Genomic DNA, 22,950 nt, shown 5'->3' on the forward strand with positions numbered 1-22,950 from the left:
TAGCCAACCAGTTGGCAGAATACACATCAACGCAATGCATTTCAGAATATATATATATTTATTAAAGCCCACACCGTTAAATTGGATAGGCAGCCACTGCCAAGACATATTTTGTGTTAATTATCTAAAAATAATTTATTCAGAGATCAAATTTGTAATTGTTTAAAAAAAAGGAAGATCTTATTTTTATTTGTTATGTTTATGTGACATCAGGCTATTTTGATCAGTTTTTGGTTAAGGTGCCCAAAGAAGAGTTTACAGACGTCCAATTGAATGCAAATTGTACAAAAACAGTACAATTTACACTATTTTCTAAACCCTGCAGGGTCTTATTAGGCCTAGGCTATTTATTATAATAATTTTACAGCAGTTGTCACTAAGGAATGAATCATGGTATGATTCTAATAGTTGGTATGTTGGCCACTCATTGATTTGTTGCTGGAAGTCCTATAATTCTATAAAATATCAGTTCACTGTAAGAGACCACACCTTCTGCTCAAGTTAAACAGTATTTATTTCACAAAGTGAGATGAATGTGTAGGCCTATAGATGAGGAGCACGAGGTGGGGCGAGACTCGGGGTGGGGGTGTAGTCTCGGGAGCCTGACGACCGCCGTTGCTCTGCTCGGGAGCGGTCAGTCGCCTCTGCTCTGACACTGCCCCCCTCGGGGCTCCTAGAGGAAAGAGAGAGAGAAGTGTTAGCTGTGGATGAAGGGAGTTTGTTGGGGGGGTTGACGCCACAAACCAGTGTAACTTGAGAGAATATAGCAAATCAATGTGAACAGTTTGAGCAATTCTTAGCCAATCAGTATTACATCTGTGTACTTACTTACACTTAAAATACAGCAATGCTCATATAATATGAAGTTAGTCCCCCCCCCCGCCACACACATTTTATTTTGTGTATTACAATAACAGGTCAGTAACCCATACTTCCTATCTCTTATTTCCGCAGGGTTCAGGTCATCAGGTCATCCTGCCCACAAGAGAAGATGGCTGCAGAGCGGTGCATGTGGACATTACACATAGGCCTACTCCACACGAATCTGTGCTCGGCCCCTCTTGTACTCCCTGTCCACACATGACTGTGTGGCACCACCGGCATTGGCCTGATCTCAGAGACAAGACGACCGACCTCTGCCTCAATGTCAACAAAACAAAGAAGACGATTGTGGAGCACAGGATGCTGCAGGGGTGAGGACACGTACGTGCGTGCATTGTTGTTGAGGCACTGAGGTAACAGCTTTATCCGGAGGCTGAAGAGCTTTGGCACAGACTCCAAGATCTTAAAATATGGAGCTACCCGGGCAGTGGTGGACAGTAACTACCTTTAGGCCCTATTGAGTACTGCACTCGTACATTTTTGGAGAATGTTTTATTTTTGCAAGTTCATGACTTTCACTCTGCTACATTTCTAATAGAAATAATGTACTTTGGACTCCACTATAGGAATGGAATCTTGGGATTATATAGGAATGAGTCCCGTGGTGAGAGTTCTGCTCTGGTTTTGGTGAAATATTAAGTAGTTCCGGTCAAATTGTGGGGGGCACAGGGGGCCACGCATTAAAAGTAAATTAATTCACAAAACTAGCATAATTTGTATTGTTGACCTATTTCTAACATATTAGTGCAACGTTCGTTCATTTTTTACCCCTCTATCACACGGAACTATGTTTTTTATGTCCATATCACTACGTCACAAAAATGTGTGGGGTCAAAGTTGCACGAACGTTGCGCTAATATTTTAGAAATAGGTCAACAATACAAATGACGCTAGTTTTGTGGATTAAATTACTTTTAATGCATGGCCCCAGTGCTCCCCACAAAATGACCGGAACTACTTAATATTCACCAAAACCAGAGCAGAACTCCCACCACAGCTCCACCGGGTGTACTGGACCAAGGTTCGGTTAGCTAGGATTTATGATAATGTCGATCCAACGTGCGATAGATGCCACCAGGCTCCAGCTAATCTTCTTCATATGTTTTGGACCTGTTCAGCCTTACAGTCTTTTTTGTCAGCTATATTTGATACTATTTCAGATGTGTTACATTGCCCATAGATCCATCCCCTATTATTTCCCTATTTGGCGTCCTTCCTGAAACTATCCCCCTGCCTAAATATCAATCTGACCTTGTCGCTTTTGTGACGCTTCTGGCAAAACGTCTTATTCTTATGCATTGGAAAAAACATACCCCCCTTCACATTCCCGTTGGATATCTGACATACTATACTTTTTAAAATTGTAAAAAATGAAATACACATTGCGTGGCTCAATCTCCAAATTCAGTAAAGCATGGCTATCTCATGTTGACCGCCTTACACTCGTGCCCACGATTGAACCTGAATAGCTGTCACCTGACTAGCCAACCTGGTTTGTGACCATGAACTGATTTGTATTGACTATATTGGAGGGAGTTTTATTTATTTATATATATATATATATTTTTCTTTTGTTTTGTTTTGAATGTTCTTTGGTTGTCTTGATTTGATTTGTGTTTTGTTCTTGTGTGTGTTTTTTTTATTTGTATTACTCTGTAACATTAAAAAATATATAATAATAACTCCCACCATGGAACTCGGGCAATCAATTAATACAGTTGCAACCACTATATTAATGGCATGTAGTATCCTACAGTCAAACATTATGCTAAAAGGATAAAAAGCCACAAAGACACAAAAAGCCCCAGGGTAAGAGACCGTAAGACATATACATACAATACATATCGGTAAGAGCTCCAGTAGTGTTTGGGGCAGGGGCAGAAGATGCTACTATCGCATGGATGCACCTGGGACGTATCCTCAGTGATGTATCCCAAGGTCATCAGGGTTTCGGGTCTCGCAACATCATACCCCTCACTCCGGTGACTCAGCCGGGGTGATCAAGGCCCGACTTATACGTCCCAGTAGCTACCCACGATTAGTCCCATTAGGGAAAGACCCCACACAATCCGCCGCTCCCGAACTACTACTGGGAGCCAGTGGTCCTGACACTTCATTCAGGAGTGGGGATTCCTGAGCCGCAATGGTTCTGCAAGCTCCACCTGGGCAACGGTGACACTGCAGGCTCCACTTGCGGCTTGAATGACTGTCCTAAAGGCCTCACCGTGGGTTGTTGGGCTTCCTCAACCGGAGTCGAGATATACTGTACATAAGTTGGTCATGCACAGTATGTCGTGCCAAGATTACAAAGATATTTTTTTCTCCTAGCTCCTAGCTATTTTTTTGCAAGATATACAAAACTATTATGCTGCTATTCCCAAAAACAGTGGCTGAAATTCAGGTTCAGTTTCACCATGGGTGTGAAGCTATATGCAATCAACTGCTCTGAATAATGACAGTGTATCAGAGATGTTTTATGGTTATTGTTTGCAGTGTATCATATGTGAACAGGACTGGGAAAAAGGACAATCTCCCTATCCAGTTAGCAACCTGGAGAAGTGACAGCTGGGTATTCCTGTTTCTATTCTTTTTGTTGTCTGTATAGTCTCTTAGGCTCTTTGTCATTTTGTTTTTGTATTCTAATTTTAACTTTCTTTAAGTTATTCTTTGAATTTATTATTTTCCTTGTCACCATGCATATGAGGTTGATCAGCAGGGAGAGGAGTGTTCAAGAGCAACAACTAGTGTAGGATGTTGCATTACTGCTCTGCATCTTTGGAACCTATATGATGCTTATGCTTTCAACTGGCAGACTAGAGTGGAGGGTAGCCATTAAGTCGTTCTGTTAATGTTTTGACCTCTGTGTCATACTAACTAAAGTGATACATTTGATGTTTCACTGGTTCACTTTGGTAGTAGTTTGTTTTAGCGAAATCTTACCGCCATCTACTGGTCAGAACTTTTGTCACATCATTTTAAAATAATTTTAGCAGTACACACAGCTAGTGGGCATAGGAAGACTGAGAAGGAAAGTTGACTGTTGATTGGCTGAAATGGTTTTTCGTACAAGAAGCTGGAGAGAGGAAAAAGTTCTGCACACCATCTTTATGCTCCATAAGAAATGTATTAAGAAAGCGACAAATCAATCTTGAGAGATATAACCGCACACTGTCACTTGCACAAGTTTTTATTGAAGCAACAATGTTTTGGTTGTGTAGACCTTCCTCAGAAGGAAGGTCACCTGAAATGACAAAGTAGACTCTCATACATGATCCTCCAAAAATAATACAAAAGAAAAACTTCCTTGTTGTTAGATTTTTCCTTTCTATCATATCATTTTTGAAGGAGTTCCCACATTTGCTGTTGGATGCTTTTCCTACATTAAGTCACCATGAAGCACCCCCACACCTCCTCCATGCCTCAAAGTGAGGACCAGACATGCAGATATCATCTGTTCACCTTCTCTGCATCACGAAGACACAGTGGTTGGAACCAAAAATGTGGCCTCAGTAGAATAAAGGAGAGATTTGCAGTCTACTGTCCATTGCTCATGCATGCTACTTGGCCTAAACAAGTCTCTTTGGGGGATAGCGTGTACCTCCACATGCGTTACGCCCCCCTAGTGAGACCTTTCACTGTCGGGTGTAAAGAAGATGTTGGCTTGATGGCCCGGGTATCGGAGGAGACCCGAGGCTTTCTTCACCCTCCCAATGACTGATTGTGGGGGTTAGCAGAGATGGAGTACTTGTAGAGAGGCTGGGGAATTGGGAATTGGCTATACTAAATTGGGACTTGAAGAGGAGAAAATGTTTTAATTTTTTCTTGAAGGGGCATGTTTTGCACAATAACAGTCTTTTCATTATGTCTGCCCACGATCTCTGATTCATACAGTTGGCTACGTTTGTTTACCTCAGTCACTGATACTAAAATCTGATATTTTATTTTTATTTTTTCTATGAACCTGTGACTTGACACCCATACTGTTATAAAACGGAAATAAAAAGATTTTGAAAAGAAAGAAACAAGTCTCTTTGCCTTAAGCCTTATTTCATCATATGACAGTATCCCCAGCTGAAAATAGACGATTTGCAAGGTCACATTCTGCTCCAGCCTGGAGCTCTATTCTGATAGTAACCATTGCAATAGTGTTTGTTCAGTTCAGTAACCGGGGTCTCTATTAAATAGAAAATAGCACAATCTTCGGGTTGGGATACCAATTATTTTATCCATTCAGAACAGAGACTAACACATACTTGTAGTCTGCACATAGATAAATTACATTATGCAATAGGACAATGTCAAGTTAACTAGCTGATTTTACGCATTAATTCATAATTCCGACATCCCATTACCCTGACTACATGGCTTCACATGCGGTTGGGGTTAGGGATAGGGTTAGTAATGGGCCAAGTCGGACCAACGGGAGGTCAGACTAACGGGACGTTGCACCTTCAGACGGCGCGCCTCCGACTGTGAAACCGAGTGCATCTTTTTCAATCTGACAAATTACCAATATTTGGCATAAATAATGCATTGGTATATTATATTTACAAATTACCAATAGGCCTTGGCATAAAGGCATCATTTTTTGAGGAACATACTGTCCCAAACTGATGAGGCATGGTGGTGGTCCCATCAGTTTGGCCATCATGGCCTCCAGTTGTTTATTGAAGCTACGACACCACTGTAAGCTGTGACCTGGTGAAAATGATATCAACGGGACATTCAACGGGACATTCATGACCCAATTAGACCCAGGCAACTACTGCCCTATTTCTATTCTAAGCTCCATCTCGAAAGTGATGGAAAAAATAGTCTATGAACAGGTTGAAAAGTATCTTGCCACAAATAAATTAATGTACGAGTTCCAATCTGGCTTCAGAACATCCCACTCCACTGACACATGCCTCCTCTATTTAAGCGACCACATCAAACACGAGGTGGATGCTGGCAAATACTGCGGCATGGTCATGCTGGACCTCCAAAAGGCTTTTGACACCGTGAACCACTCCATACTGGTTAACAAGCTAAAACCAATTGGTTTTGATAGCACATCAGTGAGCTGGATGCAATCCTACCTGGAGGGGAGAGAACAGATGGTGAAGGTGAACAGAACACTGTCCCCCCCCCCCCTCCCAGTGAGCTGTGGCGTTCCACAAGGAAGCATACTAGGGCCTTTACTGTTCCTAAAATATGTAAACGACATGACATCAGCTTGTGACTGCAACTTGTTCCTGTTCGCAGATGACTCAGCACTGCTGGTCTCGAACAGGAACAAACTGCAGGTTGAAAAGGCCCTCAGCTCTGAACTCGGTAGAATCTGCACCTGGCTCACTGATAACAAACTATCTTTACACCTGGGAAAAACTGAATCCATTCTCTTTGGATCAAATAGTAATCTCAGCAAGGCAGATGGCTTCTTGGTTAGAGTGGGTGACAATATTATCACACGAAAAGATGAAATTACCTACCTAGGTTCCATCCTGGAAGCTAATCTTTCCGTTGACAAAATGGCCACCAACGTAATCAAAAAAGTCAACCAAAGAACAAGATTCCTTTACAGGATCTCCGTCCTCACTGGTCAACAAAAACACCTTGAAGACCCTAACAGGAGCCCTCGTACAAGGTTTCTTCGACTATGCATGCACCTCTTGGTACCACAGCACCTCAAAGGCCTTTAAAACAAGGCTCCAGACTTCCCAAAACAAACTTGTCAGGCTCCTACTTGGCCTCACCCCCCGAACCCACCTCACCCCTGCCCACTTTGACAGGCTGGAATGGCTTAGGGTCGACGACAGAGTACAGCATCTTGCAATGGGTCTGGTCCACAAGATTCGATACACCACCAATATTCCCATGTACCTGTCTAAATACTTCCTTAATGTTAACAAAGTCCACACCCACAAAACCAACTGGGTTGCAACAAACCTGTGCAACCCAGATTCGGCACAAACAAGGGACTAATTGTTTTTTCGCTCCTATGCCACCAAATTGTGGAACCCCCAACCAACAGTCATTAAGACATGCGAATCCCTTGACTCCTTCAAAAACGCTCTCAAAGGGCACCTACGGACGACTGCAATTCAAAACTGCCCCCCGTAAAATCTGAATCACCCCACCCACCCTTTTCCCCCTCACTGTATATGTTTCTTTTCCCTTTTTCCTTTATGATGAATTCTCTGTTCTGTTCTTTGGCTATATAAAACTTAGAAGTGTCTATTTGTACGTCTCTAAATGTTTGGATGAATTGAACAAGGTGGACCCTCTTGTAAACAAGTGTAATGCTTTATTGGGTCGTCCACTCACAGTTAACAGTCTTTGTATTGAGTTGTGCTTGAATTGTACTGTAATTCTGCAAACTGTTAATAAATATTTCAATCAATCAACCAATGGCCAGACTCTCATGGACATCCAAGCAATAAAGCATCACCAGGCACATAGGGACATTACGCCCAGTGTCCTAAAATGCTTTGCGGTAGAGAGCTTGAGTTTGATTCTATCTATTATTTGTTGCACCACGCAGACTTTTGCAGAGCATAATGCCCCCATTGTCTTAGCACATAAACAAACAAATCTAAAGATATAGGATATCTGAAAATAAAAATAAATACATTATATATATTTTTTTCTATTTTCTGTTTATTTATTTATGTATGCATTTTAAAATGTATATTCATGAATGTTTGCATGTGTATTTATTTATTGAAGTATTATTTATGTTTTTTTTCCCTTACTCTTTTATATGTTTTCAATACATTCCCTGGTCTATCAGTCGATAGTGTACATCCTAACTAACCCCGCCTCATAGCTAGCCTCTGGGGGTCATCTCCTCTGAGCCAATCCCAGTCTACAACAGCGGAGGCTGCAGTTGGCCACGCCCGGTCTCAACCGCAGCCAGAGATATAAATGCTTTGTCCCCCTGGATGCTATAGTATAAACTTAAAAAGTGGTCGGCGGCTCGTCGTGGCTTAAGCGTGGTAGCAGCAGCGTAGGTGTATTTCGTCTTCGTTGTTAAAACACTTTTACATTCAGAATGAGGGAAATCGTGCATATCCAGGCAGGCCAGTGCGGTAACCAAATTGGTGCCAAGGTAAGGAAGCGGTTACCTCCTATAGTCTAATAATATATAAATAAATATTAACTTTTCTGTTGATACGCCCACGACCAATGCATTTAAAAGAGCACATGATTCATTATGTTTAATGCTTTGATTTTCAGAATAGGCTGGTAGATTTTCCTCAGACACACTGCAACATATTAATTTAACACAGTATAGATTAAGTAGCCTACATAATAGTTCTGTCAGCTGTCACTGCATGTGTATTGTGTAAGCTTTTTTTCTGCGGTAACTGGTGGATGGGTGTGGAATAGCGGGCCAGTTGTCTGGTAATAACAGTAGGCCTAACGTTCTCTCGTCTCCACGGGTTTTGTTCACACTGCGCCGGGTGTGTCTCTGGATTTCGAGGGTATAGGGATTCATTCAGCTGACCTCAAGACAATGTCTGGAGAAACCAACCAGTGTTACCAGTCTATTCTTCACTTGTCATTGTCAAGGTCCGTCAGTGTATGCAGCGCTGCCTTGCCTTGGTCCCTTTCCCCTTTGTCTGCCACGAGTTGCTAACTTCTGTTAGGAGTCAGGACAATAGCCGTGCCTGTGAGTTAGAATAGAATATGCATGCCAAGTCATTTCACCTCACATCACAATATGGTGGATCAACAATATCCTATCGATCACGATAATTATTCATGTAGACTCAGACTGCGGATGTACAGCAAAGCGCTCTAGTGAGGGGGAGCAGGGGAAGGGTGGGGCAGCCTAATTAACAAAGAGACTATATTTTTCCTTTTTAAAAGATGACATTTTGCAATGGATCAATATCTAGGAGTAGAAATAGATCACCTACTGTCGTGGAAAGATCAGACTGAATCAGTGTGTAAGAAAACAAAGCAAAGAATCTATTTCCTTCGCCGTTTAAGATCCTTTGGTGCTAGTAGACGGATTCTTCTTTTGTTTTTCACTTCTGTTATTATGAGTGTTCTTCAGTACTGTAGTACCACCTGGTATGGATGCTTGTCTGTAGCCTTAAAGTCACAGATGCTGCAACAACTAAACATTTGTTCAAAGATTGTTGGACAACCACTTCAGAGGCTCTATACAGCCACATATGATAACAGCATCCTAAGGTTAGCAAGGAATATTACCTCTAATACTAGCCATGTCTTGTATGGAGAGTATAGGTTGCTGCCTTCAGGAAGGAGATATGGTGTTCCAGCATACAATAAGGTCAGACTGAAGAGGTCTTTTGTCCATCAATCAACTCTGAGGCTTAATCAGGATTTTGGCCAGAACTAGACTGAGCTGTGGACATTGCTTTCTGCCCTTATGTTCTCTATGTATGTAACTGTATTTTATTTCTTTTTTTTTTTGTCCTGTGTTATGTCAAATGTGTATATGTATTGCATACAAGGCCGCTGGGTCGCAAAACGAATTTCAGTGCGAACTGACAATAAAGTAATATATCATATATCATATCAATGGATCTTCCCAATCAATGTTTTCCATAAAGTAGGGAAACACATTTATACGTTTATCACATGAGCTAATTATAACAAGTTTATAACATTTATAACAAGTTGTCTTTGTCATCTTCTACTAGTGGCTAGTTTGTCTTTCAGTCTATACCCAGGCAGAAGCCTCAGTGAACAATATATAATTATACACAAACAGTCTGTCATCATGGATCATTATTTCTCCCTTCTTTTATGTATATTTAGGCCTAGCTGAGCACTATTAATGGACAACATACTGTATGATAATGGTGAGCCGGGTAGCCAAGCATCTTAGTCAGTAACCACATTTACAAGGGCCTGCATGTATTACAGGATGCATCATTATCCTGATGCTCTGCTGACAGATTTTAATGTCCAGAAAAAGTGGGGTCTGACTTTATAAGCATGTCTTCTTTCCTCTCCTCACTAAACCAAATTAGGGATGGGTCTGGGGGAGGAACAGCTGATGCACAGTGTGGATGAAATCATTGGTCTCTGCTGGGTTGACTTAATTTGCCATTACCGAATAGAAAGAAACGCCCCATAGCAGAACAAAGACCAGGCATAGACCATATGATAAAGATGTCATGTAGACCCCTACTACTTTTTTAAAACTGTTTTTTGTTGTCATTTCAAGATATCTGCATTGAAAATGAGAACTGGAGTAAATCTATATCAAGGCCCAAATCAATCAAAAGTCCCTGTCTTGTATTGAAGATGTATTGGGCCTTTGTCAGTGTGTAATACAGTGTTACAACAATACTACTGATAGCCCACTGACTGCAGTCTCCCCCCCCCCCCATATGATTGACAGGCTTGCTGGAGTATTACATGGTGGTGAATTAGGGTCAGGGTGTGGCATTGCCTCCTGCTTATTGTCCCCATTATTTATGGTTAGCTATACCTTTTCCGTCAATACTGTAGTTTGCCTCTGACTCTGTTAGTTTGTCAATTGCCAATGCGTCTCTCTCACCTCCTCCCAGCTCTTCGTGTAGTGATCGCCATCAGATTAAGGTCACATCTCTATTTTCTCTATATAGGATGGTTTTAATAAAGTGCAGTGTGGTATTAAGTCTACAGCTGACTCCAATCTCTTAAATACTGAGCTGAAATACGGCCTGCTTATCCAGATTACTCTAAATCCCTTCCTTAATGCTGCTGTCCACAGAAAACCACAGTGCATACATATATAAATGCATGCCTGCAAATTATCGGTCACGCCAGTGTTTGATAAAAACACAAGGAGATCCAAGTGTGGTCTTTTAAAGAGCCAACACGATGTGAATACAGATCTCCTTTAGACAATTGGCTCCTTCAGCGTAGTGTCAGTGTGACTGCCTGCAAATAGAGTTCAATTTAAGTTTAGCCTCTGCATGTGATCTATAGATCCTTTGTGCTTTCTCACTTTTTGAGTCTGAAAGAACCATTCTCCGCTGTCAGCACAGCCTATGAATATGGAAATATACAGCTGTATCGGGTTCAATGGTTAGATATAACTTTCTGGGAGCCAGAAATATGCAGTTATTTTTCCCAGAACTGCTGTTTTCCTCGTCTAGTCCTCCTTCCAGTAAACCGCATGCATGGCTAATGGAAAGACACTTTCAGTGTTAGTAACTGTCATGTGCTACCTTCCATTTTGTGTCTGTATAGTTCTGGGAGGTAATCAGCGATGAGCATGGAATTGACCCTACTGGATCTTACCATGGCGACAGTGACCTGCAGCTGGATAGGATCAGTGTTTACTACAATGAAGCTTCAGGTAGATAACCACAACCTCTGACACTTGGTATTTTATATAAAACACAATCAAGGACATATTAAGCCTGAGTTATCCTTGGTTGTACTTACTTGCCTGTGTCATGCACTGAATATAGCCGATTTGAAACTCAAGCACAGAAGCACTGTGACGCTTTGTGAACTTGTAGATCGGCTATTTTCGGTCGACACAGGCAAGTAGCCTATGTACTATAAATCCCTCATTACTATCTACTCCCATCATAGGTGTTTGCTTAGTCTTGTCTGCTGATGACTTTCTCCCATTCTCTTTCTCATGGAGGTGGTAAATATGTACCCAGGGCAATCCTGGTGGATCTGGAGCCAGGTACCATGGACTCTGTGAGGTCTGGACCGTTTGGGCAGATCTTCAGACCTGACAACTTTGTATTTGGTGAGTGGAATGAAAACTAAAGCACACAGGACAAATAATATACTCCTAATAAAACAATACCGCATTGTTACGACCGTTATTTCTAGGGGTGTAAAGGTCGCAACATAAACGAACAGGACAAAGGATTTAAAACTGAATATCCATTTATTTACACAAAAAAGCTTACAAAAATATGTAAATTGAAGATGCCTAATCTTTAACAGAAAACAACTAACTAAAGACGCTCAATCAAAAAAGACGAATCAAAAGAGTTTGTCTCTAAAGTCTCAAGGCTTGGTTTGGGTGAGAGGACAGAGGAATTGAATCTCTGCTGCTGTTAAGCTGACAGTCCTCTGAAACAGTGAACAGAGGCTTTATAGGGGAGTACTCTGAATAAATTAAAAAATAAAGTAAAACATTTATTAGTGTCTACACTACACTACAAATAAAATACTAATAATATATATAGAGCTACACAGCGACCAGCCGCTTTTTGACCATGTGCTAATGCCAGAAGAGAACTCATTCATTTCGACATTTCAGAAAATCTTCTACGTCTGCAATCAAGCCAGCCTGTGAATGTGATGAAACATGTCCATACAAATTTTGATCAGGGACAAATTGGAAAAAATGCAAAAAAGGAAAAGGTACAAGACTGAGTACATATTTTAAGAATCATGGAGGAACTACTCTTCCCATAAATGATAAACCACTGCGCATACCTTTCCTATGCTTCCGACCAAAGGATAGTTTATAATAGCTTGCTTAGCTAAACTTTCCATGGTAACATGAGCTCCACTGTGGGTATTTCTCCATGACATCGCAAATTATGCATGTTATTAAAGATAGATTGATTGCATACAGATTTATGGCTTCTACAGGAGCATATAGAATTGTTTTACAATCATGTTGCTCATGGTAAGACTACATTGAATTAATATTATGACATCTCATTAGAGCTCATAATACAATTCTCTAGAACAATATTAATGGGACTTTTGCAACATGTCTGACGTACTGGCACACACTGTACGCAGCAGCTTTTGAATTACTACTTAGGAAGCTATTATGTGCATACATCTCAACCCATACTCAACCCACAAAAACATTAAACACATTACAAAAATATACAATTGATTAATATACAATTAATCAACGGTTTTGGAAGTTTAAAAAAAAAAGGACAACTTGTTTCTCTCCTGCTCCTTCAGGCCAGAGTGGTGCTGGAAACAACTGGGCCAAGGGCCACTACACAGAAGGAGCAGAGCTGGTGGACTCTGTCCTGGATGTGGTCCGCAAAGAGGCTGAGAGCTGCGATTGCCTCCAAGGCTTCCAGCTAACCCACTCTCTGGGTGGTGGTACTGGCTCTGGCATGGGAACCCTGCTCATCAGCAAGATCCGCGAGGAGTACCCAGACCGTATCATGAACACCTTCAGTGTGGTGCCCTCCCCCAAGGTCAGTTACGCATGTGATTAAATGTGATGGTTGCATGATACTAGTTTTTATTTTTGGATGCTTTTTTTGTCTTCCTTGGTTTGAATTTGTGAATCTAAGGAACTGAGAGTGAATTCCTTTCTCTGTTAATTTCTGTCTCCAGGTATCAGACACAGTGGTGGAGCCTTACAATGCTACGTTGTCAGTCCACCAGTTGGTAGAGAACACAGATGAGACCTTCTGCATTGACAATGAAGCCCTCTATGACATATGTTTCCGCACACTCAAACTTACCACACCTACCTATGGAGACCTCAATCACCTGGTGTCGGCCACCATGAGTGGGGTGACCACATGCCTACGTTTCCCCGGCCAGCTCAACGCCGACCTCCGCAAACTTGCCGTCAACATGGTCCCTTTCCCTCGTCTGCACTTCTTCATGCCAGGCTTTGCTCCTTTGACCAGCAGGGGGAGCCAGCAGTACCGTGCCTTCACAGTGCCTGAGCTCACCCAGCAGGTGTTTGATGCTAAGAACATGATGGCTGCCTGTGACCCACGTCATGGCCGCTATTTGACCGTAGCCGCCGTGTTCCGTGGACGTATGTCCATGAAGGAGGTGGACGAGCAGATGCTTAATGTCCAGAACAAGAACAGTAGCTACTTTGTAGAATGGATCCCCAACAATGTCAAGACCGCCGTCTGTGACATTCCACCCCGCGGCCTCAAGATGGCCGTCACCTTCATTGGCAACAGCACGGCCATCCAGGAGCTGTTCAAGCGCATATCTGAGCAATTCACAGCCATGTTCCGTCGTAAGGCCTTCTTGCACTGGTATACTGGCGAGGGCATGGATGAGATGGAATTCACAGAGGCAGAGAGCAACATGAATGACCTGGTGTCAGAGTACCAGCAGTACCAGGATGCCACTGCTGAGGAGGAGGGAGAATTTGAGGAGGCTGAGGATGACGCTTGAAGAATTTGCTGTGAAGATCAAGAGATCCAAGTCCAAATGAAGCGGAATTAAAAATGGAAAAAAGTGACCAGAGCAGTGTTAGAATTAAGAAAACTCCAGAGCACATTAGGTATTATATTTGTAATTGACTGAAAATAAATTGGCGATTGACAATTTCTTGTCTTTGTCCTCATTGTATTTTATGAACAATTTTGCTCTCTTAGACCTGTATGCAGTTCTCTGTTGTGGTACAAAGACAATACCTATCCATGAAGCTATAGGCTATAGGCCTACATAGTTTCCACTTTCTTAATAATAATCAGTTCAGTTACTAGATAAAGGGTGATTTTGATACTACATATTTTACTACAGACAAGAGGTCTGTTGTATACTTACTATGAACTCACTGCATACAGTATTCAACAAGCAGGAAAACAAAAGCAGGATTGTTGCAGCCACATAAAATGTGAGTTTAAAGCTAATTTCTGTATGGTCACCAGGTTTTGTAAGTATTTCTCCCCCCCCCCCCTTTTTTTCCTCATAGACTTTACATAACTTCATGTTAATATCTTGCCTACAACATTTCAGAGATTCTGGAACTGCATTCACTGAGACAATGTTGATGTCTGTTAACTTACTAGACTTACCATTCATCCCAAAATCACCTGGCTTCAAAGTATTTTCAAGAAGATATTCATAGTCTGTTATCACTTATCAGTACAATTAAATTAAGTACCAGCAACTGGCCGCTAAATATTCAAATGTTCTGTGCAATTAAGAACCTGTTTGGATAAGAGTATCTGCTAAATGCCTAATTAAATTACTGAAATTCTGACTTAAAGTAACCGGTCAGACTTCTGTTTAATTTGATGGGGCCCATCTGTGAGTGCACATCAAATGTATTCATATTTTGTACACATGCATTGTGGTACATAATACAATAAATCACTCAATACTTCAGTAAGTCAGTGGATAATATTGTAGTGCAAACTGGCTGCAAGATCTCAGTAGTTGCATTCTGTGCTCTGTTTTGACAGCGACGAGGCGTGTTGTCAGACATTACAAACCCGAACATAAAATCTAACCTCAGTCTTAACCGGTCATGTAAGTCCCCTAACCTCATATCAGTCTTAGGCTGAGCTCACACCTTTCATGCAATTCTCGTGCTCGTTGGATGCTCGTTGGGTAGTGTCATGGCCGCCCAATGTATTCCCAATGGAGGTCACATGGTTTGACACAACATTGTGTTGTGTGAGGGGGAGGGGCGGACGACTGCGCCCCTCCCCCTCACACAACACAATGTTGGGTCAAACCATGTGACCTCCATTGGAAATGCATTGGGCCGCTGGGCGGCCATGACACAACACCCAACGAGCACAGAGAATTGCATGAACCGTGTGAGTGCACCCTTAACCGGCCATGTAAGTCCCCTAACCCCATATCAGTCTTAACCGGCCACTAAGTACCCTAACCTCATATCAGTCTTAACCGGCCATGTAAGTCCCCTAACCCCATATCAGTCTTAACCGGCCACTAAGTACCCTAACCTCATATCAGTCTTAACCGGCCATGTAAGTCCCCTAACCCCATATCAGTCTTAACCGGCCACTATAAAGTACCCTAACCTCATATCAGTCTTAACCGGCCACTAAGTACCCTAACCTCATATCAGTCTTAACCGGCAACATAAGTCAGTTTCATCGCTGTCAAAACAGTAGCCGTGAACGCATAGAATGCAGCTACTGAGATCTTGGTAGATCAGTAGACAGCTACTGAGACCATTCAATGAACTGAATAAACGTGATTTTGTCCCTTTCAGTGCATTGATAGAATTCAAACTGGGAGCTGTGATTCTTCTATCACTGGTGGGTTAGACCTTCATACGAGGAGATATGAAAAATAGGAGACCACAACCACTTGAATGCAACATTAAACTAGAAAAAGTACCCTTCTGGGCACAGGTCTCCACCAGGAGGATAGGAGAGTGTGATGTTTGGCAAAATGTTTAGGAGTAATATAAACATGTTTGTTTGGTTTTTGTGTGTGTGTGTGTGTGTGTGTGTCGCGACTTGGCCTGTTGTAGCGCCACCATGAGGCTGATTTGAAAACTGTCAAGTGGCATTTCTTCCTCAGCCTAGTGGGAATAGGCATGCAGTTTCACCGCAATCGGACGCTGCGTTGAGGAGTTGTGGCGATTTGTACAAAACGGGCTACTCCTGAAAACTTTAGAAGCCAATCATAGCCAATCAGGATGGATAATTATGAGAAATCAAACAAATCACATGATCACATGACTATGGAGAGCATGTGTACCGATTTGCGTGAAATTTGGATAAAATCTGAAGGAGTAATATTAGAAAATATGTTTTACATATGTCGGCCTCCTGGTGGCGCTATAAAGAGCAGATGTAAAAAAATTCCAGGCAAAGATTTTTCCTTGGCCTCTAGGGAGTGTGCATACAAGGTTTTACACGGTGCAGTTATAGGTAAAAACACAAATCGGACAGTTATAGCGCCACCATGAGGCTGAGTTGAAAATATTCAAGTGGCATTTCTTCCTCGGCCTAATGGTATTGTGCGTGCAAAATTTCACGGAAATCACACGATGTGTGAAATCACACATGATTTTCAGCATTTTGTTTGAAACAGAGCACTCCTGCGAACTTTGGAAGCCAATCTTAGCCAATCGGGATGGAGTCTGAAAAATCTGAAAGACATGTTACCAATTTGCGTTATCTGTAGGTGTACTGTCAAAACATTTGTTTTGCACAAAGCGGCCTCCTGGTGGCGCTATAACAGGCTAATGTGAAAACTTTGGGGCAGAGGTTCAGCTCTGGCATTCAGGGAGTGTGTGTGCAGAGTATGGCTGCGATCAAGCCAACGGTGCCATAGATTAGCCGTTCACAGATGGACGGACGGAGTGCAAAACATACTCTCTCCCCATGCCTTCGGCCTGGTGGAGACAATTACAGATGCTATGAGTTGGGCCGGCCATTTTGAGGAGTAGACCAGGAGACATGAGCATGGTTCATTGACAATTAAGAAACCATACTTGAGACCTTGAGTCATAGTGGCAATCGCCAGGGCTGCATGTAAAGGCAGATTGCACTAGCCTGAGATCCAGCCTGATTCACTTTGTCAGTTTGCTGACTCAAGACACGATACTTCGGCTTCAGTAGCGAGACCATATAGAGAATTTTCACAGGTTTAAATATATGCTTTTTACTAGTCTCTCGAGACAGATTGTTGACTCACGTCAACTAAAAGAGGGCGCTGTTTTTCCTTTATTTGCAGATGGGTTCTCATATTTGCTTTTTACAGGATTCCATCTAGAAGACTGGCCCCCAAAAATCCTTTGGCTGCCTGCCACTGAAAGTATCCACTGAGGAAGTAGACAGAATATTTTATTTTTGTCATTTTGCTACTCACAGAATGTGAGTAGCAATCCACAGAATGATGTAGTGAATATCCCAGGCTAAGATTTAACACTAGTGTCACAAATTCAGATAAATTCAGCTGAGAGCATATTTGTATGCTCTCAGAGTTACAGACCTGTAAGGTTCCATTTGGAACCCCGTCAAGGAACCCAGAGGGTCCCGGGACCCCACTTTGAGAACCTGATATAAACAACAGATTATTATATTTTTTAAACAAAAAGTGATTGATCCATAAATGACAAACACATGAATTTAATTTAAGGAGCCATGTCTGTCCACAGAAAACTTTTCTTTGTGCCTCCAGCACCTTTCTACCATGCAATTATATGGTAAACATGCACTGGAGCACTACTCTTCTCTCAGTGCTGTGCTGTTTTAGTGCTCTCAGACAGCATTTTTTTGGTGGAGCACCCTGGACCCAGTTTGTCATTTATGATTTGACTTTGAATCGTTACTCCAACCACGAGAAGTCCATGTGTACCATAGGTTCAAATGTTGTGGGCGAAAGCACTAAAGCTGCCTGGAGCATCTCCCTTCAGCATTGGGAGGGAGGATGTACAGACGGTCGTTGCTACGTGGTCTGACAGATAGGGGCAGCCGTAGCTTAGTGGGTAGAAGCCACCTGGTAATCAAAGTGTCACTGGTTTGCTTCTCAGCCCTGGGCTGTGTCAAAGTGTCCCTGAGAAAGACATTTAACCCCTAATTGCTACCACCCCAAAAGCTCATCATAACCATCTGAGCAGAGCAGCTATGAGCTTGGTGAAGCTGGAAATTCCCCTGTGCCAGCTGAAATTCCCCTGCATGGATTAATATCATTAAAAAGTAATCATCAATTTCCATTGATTGCAATAGTTTACACAAAGTAGAGATACAATACTGACATTTACCACACTACATTAACCATGACATAAAAATGTACAGGAGATTCATTTAGCGAGAATTTGCTGTAGTTGTTTACAAGCAATTTGAATACACTATGAATTCAAGTTTTGAGAATTCCAAAATCTGGCTGGATTATGTGTGGTAAGTGAGGTAAATTGTGAGGGAGAGATAGGTATACACAGAAAAACAGTGATGACGTAATACCTGCCAGGTTGCAGCATGTGAACATGTCATCATCAGGACTACTAGCCCACAATGCCTGTTACGGACATTTTTCACAGGACAGGACCTATCCTATGTGCAACATTTTGTTTATTTTCATGCATGGGGCATAATTAATGTCTCTTAGCTACACACTATTCCTCCAAGACCACTGTTGTTCTGCCCTGAAGTCCCTTCAGTTGTGTCTGTATTGTGTAAGAGATGGTTGAGCTGGGTGGGATGTGCCTGAAGACGAGCAGTTGTGTCTGTATTGGGTAAGCGGTAGGTGAGCTGGGTGGGATCTGCTTGAAGACGAGCAGTTGTGTCTGTATTGTGTAAGAGGTGGTTGAGCTGGGTGGGATGTGCCTGAAGATGAGCAATTGTATCTGTATTGTGTAAGTCGAGGTGGTTGAGCCGGGTGGGATGTGCCTGAAGATGGGCAGTTGTATCTGTATTGTGTAAGTCGAGGTGGTTGAGCTGGGTGTGATGTGCCTGAAGATGGGCAGTTGTATTTGTATCGTGAAAGTCGAGGTGGTTGAGCTGGGTGGGATCTGCCTGAAGACGACCCATTTTCTTTGCATAGCACCTTTTGGATGCGGCTCTCCAGGCCTCCCTCTGCATGGTCTGAGTGTCTTCGGGCAATTCGGATATCAATGTCCTCCTCCGTTTGTCCATGAAAGGGACTGGCAGTGGCAGCGAGCATGGAGTGTAATGAGGAATAAAGCCAGATGGAGATGGCCGTGGCTGTTGACGGGCGACTTTTCGGGCATAATAGCGTCTGGAAGCTGCTCTCCAGGCTGCTCTCTTCTGCCTCTGAGTCTCCTCTGGCAATTCAGACATTGGCACACTCCTCTTACCGTTCCTGATAAAAGACAGTATGTACAGTAATGTATGTATGCAGTAATGTATGTACAGATTCTAAATGGTAGAAATGTTTGGCTTTGATAGCCAACCATGGTGGCCGTCTAGACACCCACCCCCAAAGAGCTGAATTTTCTTTACATTAGTGACAGTCTCCCACTGCTGCAAGCCATCAATCAATAACAAGACATTGTGCAGTGAGGTCACAATTCAAGTCAAACATGTAAGGTTGAAAGGCCAGCTTACCGAAGTCGTTCCATCTCCTTGTAGACACGATGTTTTTCAGGGTTTGCATATAGTTTGTCCCTGAACTTCTTTATCCTCTCTCTGTTTTCCAGTCTTCCTAGAGGGGGCAAAGTAATAATAGCTCAGATTCATATAGCGCTTTTCTACCCAAAGTACCCAAAGTCGCTTTACATAAAAGCACACATGAAACTGTGACTTTATATGTCGGTACATGCTATATTTATATGCTGGGTATGTTTTCTTTTCCACCTGCCTTCAGTAGTTCCATCTACTTTCTTTTGATATACTGGACTTTTTGATTTGACTGTGCCTTCCTATTATTTGACCCGTTCTGTATTGTTTGTTCCTTTCTCTCTTCCCTATTTTAACTTTTCCTGCAACGTTGAAGCAAAATTACAGTTTTGTATACCATCCATCAAACTTTTTTTTTTACTGCTATCTTTGGCTAATGTTCCCTCCAGAATAGGGATGCTGGGATTCCAGTGGTTAAAATCAGGAATTACTCAAACACTATATTCAATCTCATCTCTAAAACCCAAATTGCCTTGTGAAAAAACAAACAAAAAAACGAACAAGATAGCTTACTTTCTATGCGGGGACTCTTGTCATTCTGATGCAAATCACCACCTACAGTTTCCTGGTGATTGGCAGTATTGTGCTCACTCATCTCCCATTTGATTAAGACAGTGTCAATATTGCAAGGTTCTTCCCATAGAGGTTCTTCCTTTACTATTAGGCTGCTTGTTGATATGGACAGGTTACTTGGTCCCTCTGGTACAACTGGAGCCACCACAGAGTTGGAGAGAGCGGTCTGGTCGATGCTCAGGTTGTTGGGAGATGAAGAGAAAGCCAGGTCATGGATTTGAGAAGAAGAGATCTGCGAAGGGGTTCTTGCAAAAAGGCCTAATGTGAATGGAAAGGAATGGAGGAGGGTAATTGTATTAAAACAGATAAGGTTTGACCAGTGAATCATATTGTTATTGTATTCTTGCATGTGTTCTCATATGATCTGTAATAATTACAGTCAAATCTTACATGAGATATTCATTTCGGAATCTTGTCCTCTTGTCATCTCGGTGTCAAAGGTGATATCTCCCATCTCCTCGTGAGTATCAGAGTGTACTGCTGCTGCGCCGACATGACGAACTTCATCTCCAAATAGTCCACGGCTGCATCCGTCTTGTCGGATTAATTGCAATTCATGTTCAATTTCCTTCGACCTGCATTCCAGCCGTTGGATTTCTTTGTCCCTGTCGGCCACCATCCTTTGGTATTCATGTGTCCTGGCAGAGTTGACACTGTACAACACGTTTATGATTGAATCTATGGCTATTCTAATGGAATTTTCGACCACAAGAACTTCATCCTCACGTAGATCTGGATGCATAGTTCTATTCCGAATAATATTCATGATGAAAACAAGGAACGTGTCGTTGCCAAGCTAGTAGCTAGGCAGCAGGGATGCACCACTAGATAATAAATAGTGCACCACACGGAGCTAATCTGAGTAACCCACGAAGGACTATAGTTCAAAAAACATAAAAACGTCCAATTCTTCGCTTTTGTACTGTATCACACACAGGATTTTCAACAATACAACAAAAAACTCTGGAGCATTTCACAACAACAAAGCCCAAAGATGGTAGGCCTAAGTGGGACGCCGCTTCCTGACTTTCTTCTTCTTCTTCTTCTTCTTGTGGGGTTTATTGGCGGTTGGCAAACAAATCTGTGCATTACCGCCACCTACTGGTGTCTTTATTCATCCTACTTATTGGATTCCTTTTTACTCTTTTATTCTTTTATTCAGATGGATCCCCATTAGCTGCCACCGAAGTAGCAGCTACTCTTCCTGGGGTCCATGACAAACAATACATATAACACAACACAATAAAAAAATAACACTGCACAATAAAAACAGGTGCAATCTTGAAAAAAATACATTCATAATACAAAATACAAATGCATTTAAGACATTAAAAGTACAGAGAAAATAAAAACACTAAACAAGACATCCCCTTAAATGATGTCAGTTAATTATAAAATTGGGGTAATTGATCAGGTGTCTCTTAAGGAGCCTCTTAAAACTAGCCTTACTGGGTGCTTCCGTGATTATAGTTACGTGATTATAGTTGGTAACGTGTTCCATACTGAAATAGCCCTGAACATTACAGATCTGCAAACCGCATTTGTTCTGGGTTTTTCTTTGACCATGTGGCCACTAGTAGCCTGCCTGGTAGCATGACTATGACGATCTCTCACATACTGAATTTGTGAATACAGACAAACAGGTTGTTTACTATGACAAACATTCCTAAAGAAACTCACTAAAAGCTCTACAGTTCATCATCACATGCTCAACTGTTTCCTCCTCCCCACAATAATCGCACCTCCCTGTTTTCCTATCATAAATAATGCCGCATTTAGGCCTGTATGTCCAAATTCCTGAGTTACCTTACCACAACAAACCTATATTCTATCAATCAGATTGGTTACTCTCAAATATTCAAAAAGGTGCCTATAGCACCTGTCTCCTGACACTTTTCTTAGTATATTTACTAAGTCGTACCTTTCTTTCATTTCTGCTAAATTCTCCCTTAACTGTCTTCTTTCTCCTTCATAAGCTCTACAGTTCATCATCACATGCTCAACTGTTTCCTCCTCCCCACAATAATCGCACCTCCCTGTGTTGTGTTTTCCTATCATAAATAATGCCGCATTTAGGCCTGTATGTCCAAATCTTAAACGTGTTATTACTGTCTCTTCCCTTCTGCTCTTTCCTGCTCCCCTCTCCTCTCCTACTTTCCTCTGAATTCCATAAAACCATCTTCCCTTCCTCTCCTCCTCCCACCTCTTTTGCCATCTCTCCTTCATCTTTCTTTTAATAATGCTCTTTCTCCTGACTTTCTTTCTCGTCATCATCACAACATTTATTTAAGCCACAGCGCTCTCTGGTGGTTGAATAAATCAGAATAGGAATCATCTTTATTGTCACATCACAGTTTTTAACAAGTAAAAAAGTGAGTGAAATTCGGTTTTGTACATAGTTCTCATCGTGTTATTTTTTTCCCAAGAAACAAAGAAGGGGGCAGATCAACATATGGAATGAATTCTGTACTGGCCATATATGGAGCGTGTCTTGAGTGTACAGGGTTTGATGATGAGGTCAGATCAACTCAACATATGGAATGTCAGAACAGGTCAGCTCCATATATGGAGATCGCAGGGTGGCAGCGGGGGCAGTGTCTTGAGTGTACAATGTTTTGTTGCGTGTGTGCGTGCGTGCGTGCGTGCGTGCGTGCGTGCGTGCGTGCGTGCGTGCGTGCGTGCTTGCTTTGTGGCGTGTGTGGTGCTTTTAGGG

At 42.1% G+C, this 22,950-nt stretch overlaps 2 protein-coding genes across 7 annotated transcripts in view; one reads left to right on the forward strand and one right to left on the reverse strand.

Annotated features, from left to right (window-relative positions):
• The window catches only part of LOC306925506 (tubulin beta-5 chain), a 28,003-nt gene extending 13,862 nt beyond the window's left edge, over positions 1–14,141 (forward strand). For 4 of the 6 annotated variants that reach the window (XM_079504366.1, XM_079504365.1, XM_079504364.1 and 1 more), the window contains 5 exons: positions 955–1,203; positions 11,083–11,191; positions 11,489–11,599; positions 12,790–13,034; positions 13,177–14,141. In XM_079504366.1, coding sequence (XP_079360492.1) covers positions 11,539–11,599; positions 12,790–13,034; positions 13,177–13,986 — 1,116 coding nt within the window. In that variant the 5' untranslated portion in view covers positions 955–1,203; positions 11,083–11,191; positions 11,489–11,538 and the 3' untranslated portion in view covers positions 13,987–14,141. Of the gene's footprint in view, positions 1–954; positions 1,204–7,820; positions 7,973–11,082; positions 11,192–11,488; positions 11,600–12,789; positions 13,035–13,176 lie in introns of those variants that run through there. The other 2 variants (XM_079504368.1, XM_079504363.1) reach the window with 2 other exon arrangements.
• Positions 14,142–17,060: 2,919 nt separating this feature from the next.
• Positions 17,061–21,270, reverse strand: LOC306924469 (uncharacterized protein). Its single transcript, XM_079502983.1, has 4 exons — positions 20,628–21,270; positions 20,178–20,495; positions 19,593–19,689; positions 17,061–19,347 (listed from the first exon to the last, which is right to left on the reverse strand). The coding sequence occupies exons 1-4, from the start codon at positions 21,001–21,003 to the stop codon at positions 18,630–18,632; spliced, it is 1,509 nt and encodes a 502-aa protein (XP_079359109.1). The 5' UTR covers positions 21,004–21,270; the 3' UTR covers positions 17,061–18,629.
• Positions 21,271–22,950: the final 1,680 nt, after the last annotated feature.

This window comes from Electrona antarctica, assembly GCF_951216825.1.
Source record: "Electrona antarctica genome assembly, chromosome: 6".
NCBI classification, from domain to species: Eukaryota; Metazoa; Chordata; class Actinopteri; order Myctophiformes; family Myctophidae; genus Electrona; species Electrona antarctica.

Excerpts from the sequence above, each read along its gene's own strand:
- LOC306924469 (XM_079502983.1), bottom strand. The coding sequence starts at position 21,003 with ATGAATATTATTCGGAATAGAACTATGCATCCAGATCTACGTGAGGAT. Across the intron at positions 19,690-20,177 it reads CAAGAGTCCCCGCATAGAAA|GAAGACTGGAAAACAGAGAG; the intron begins GTAAGCTATCTT and ends TGCCCCCTCTAG. Across the intron at positions 19,348-19,592 it reads AAGGAGATGGAACGACTTCG|GAACGGTAAGAGGAGTGTGC; the intron begins GTAAGCTGGCCT and ends GTCTTTTATCAG.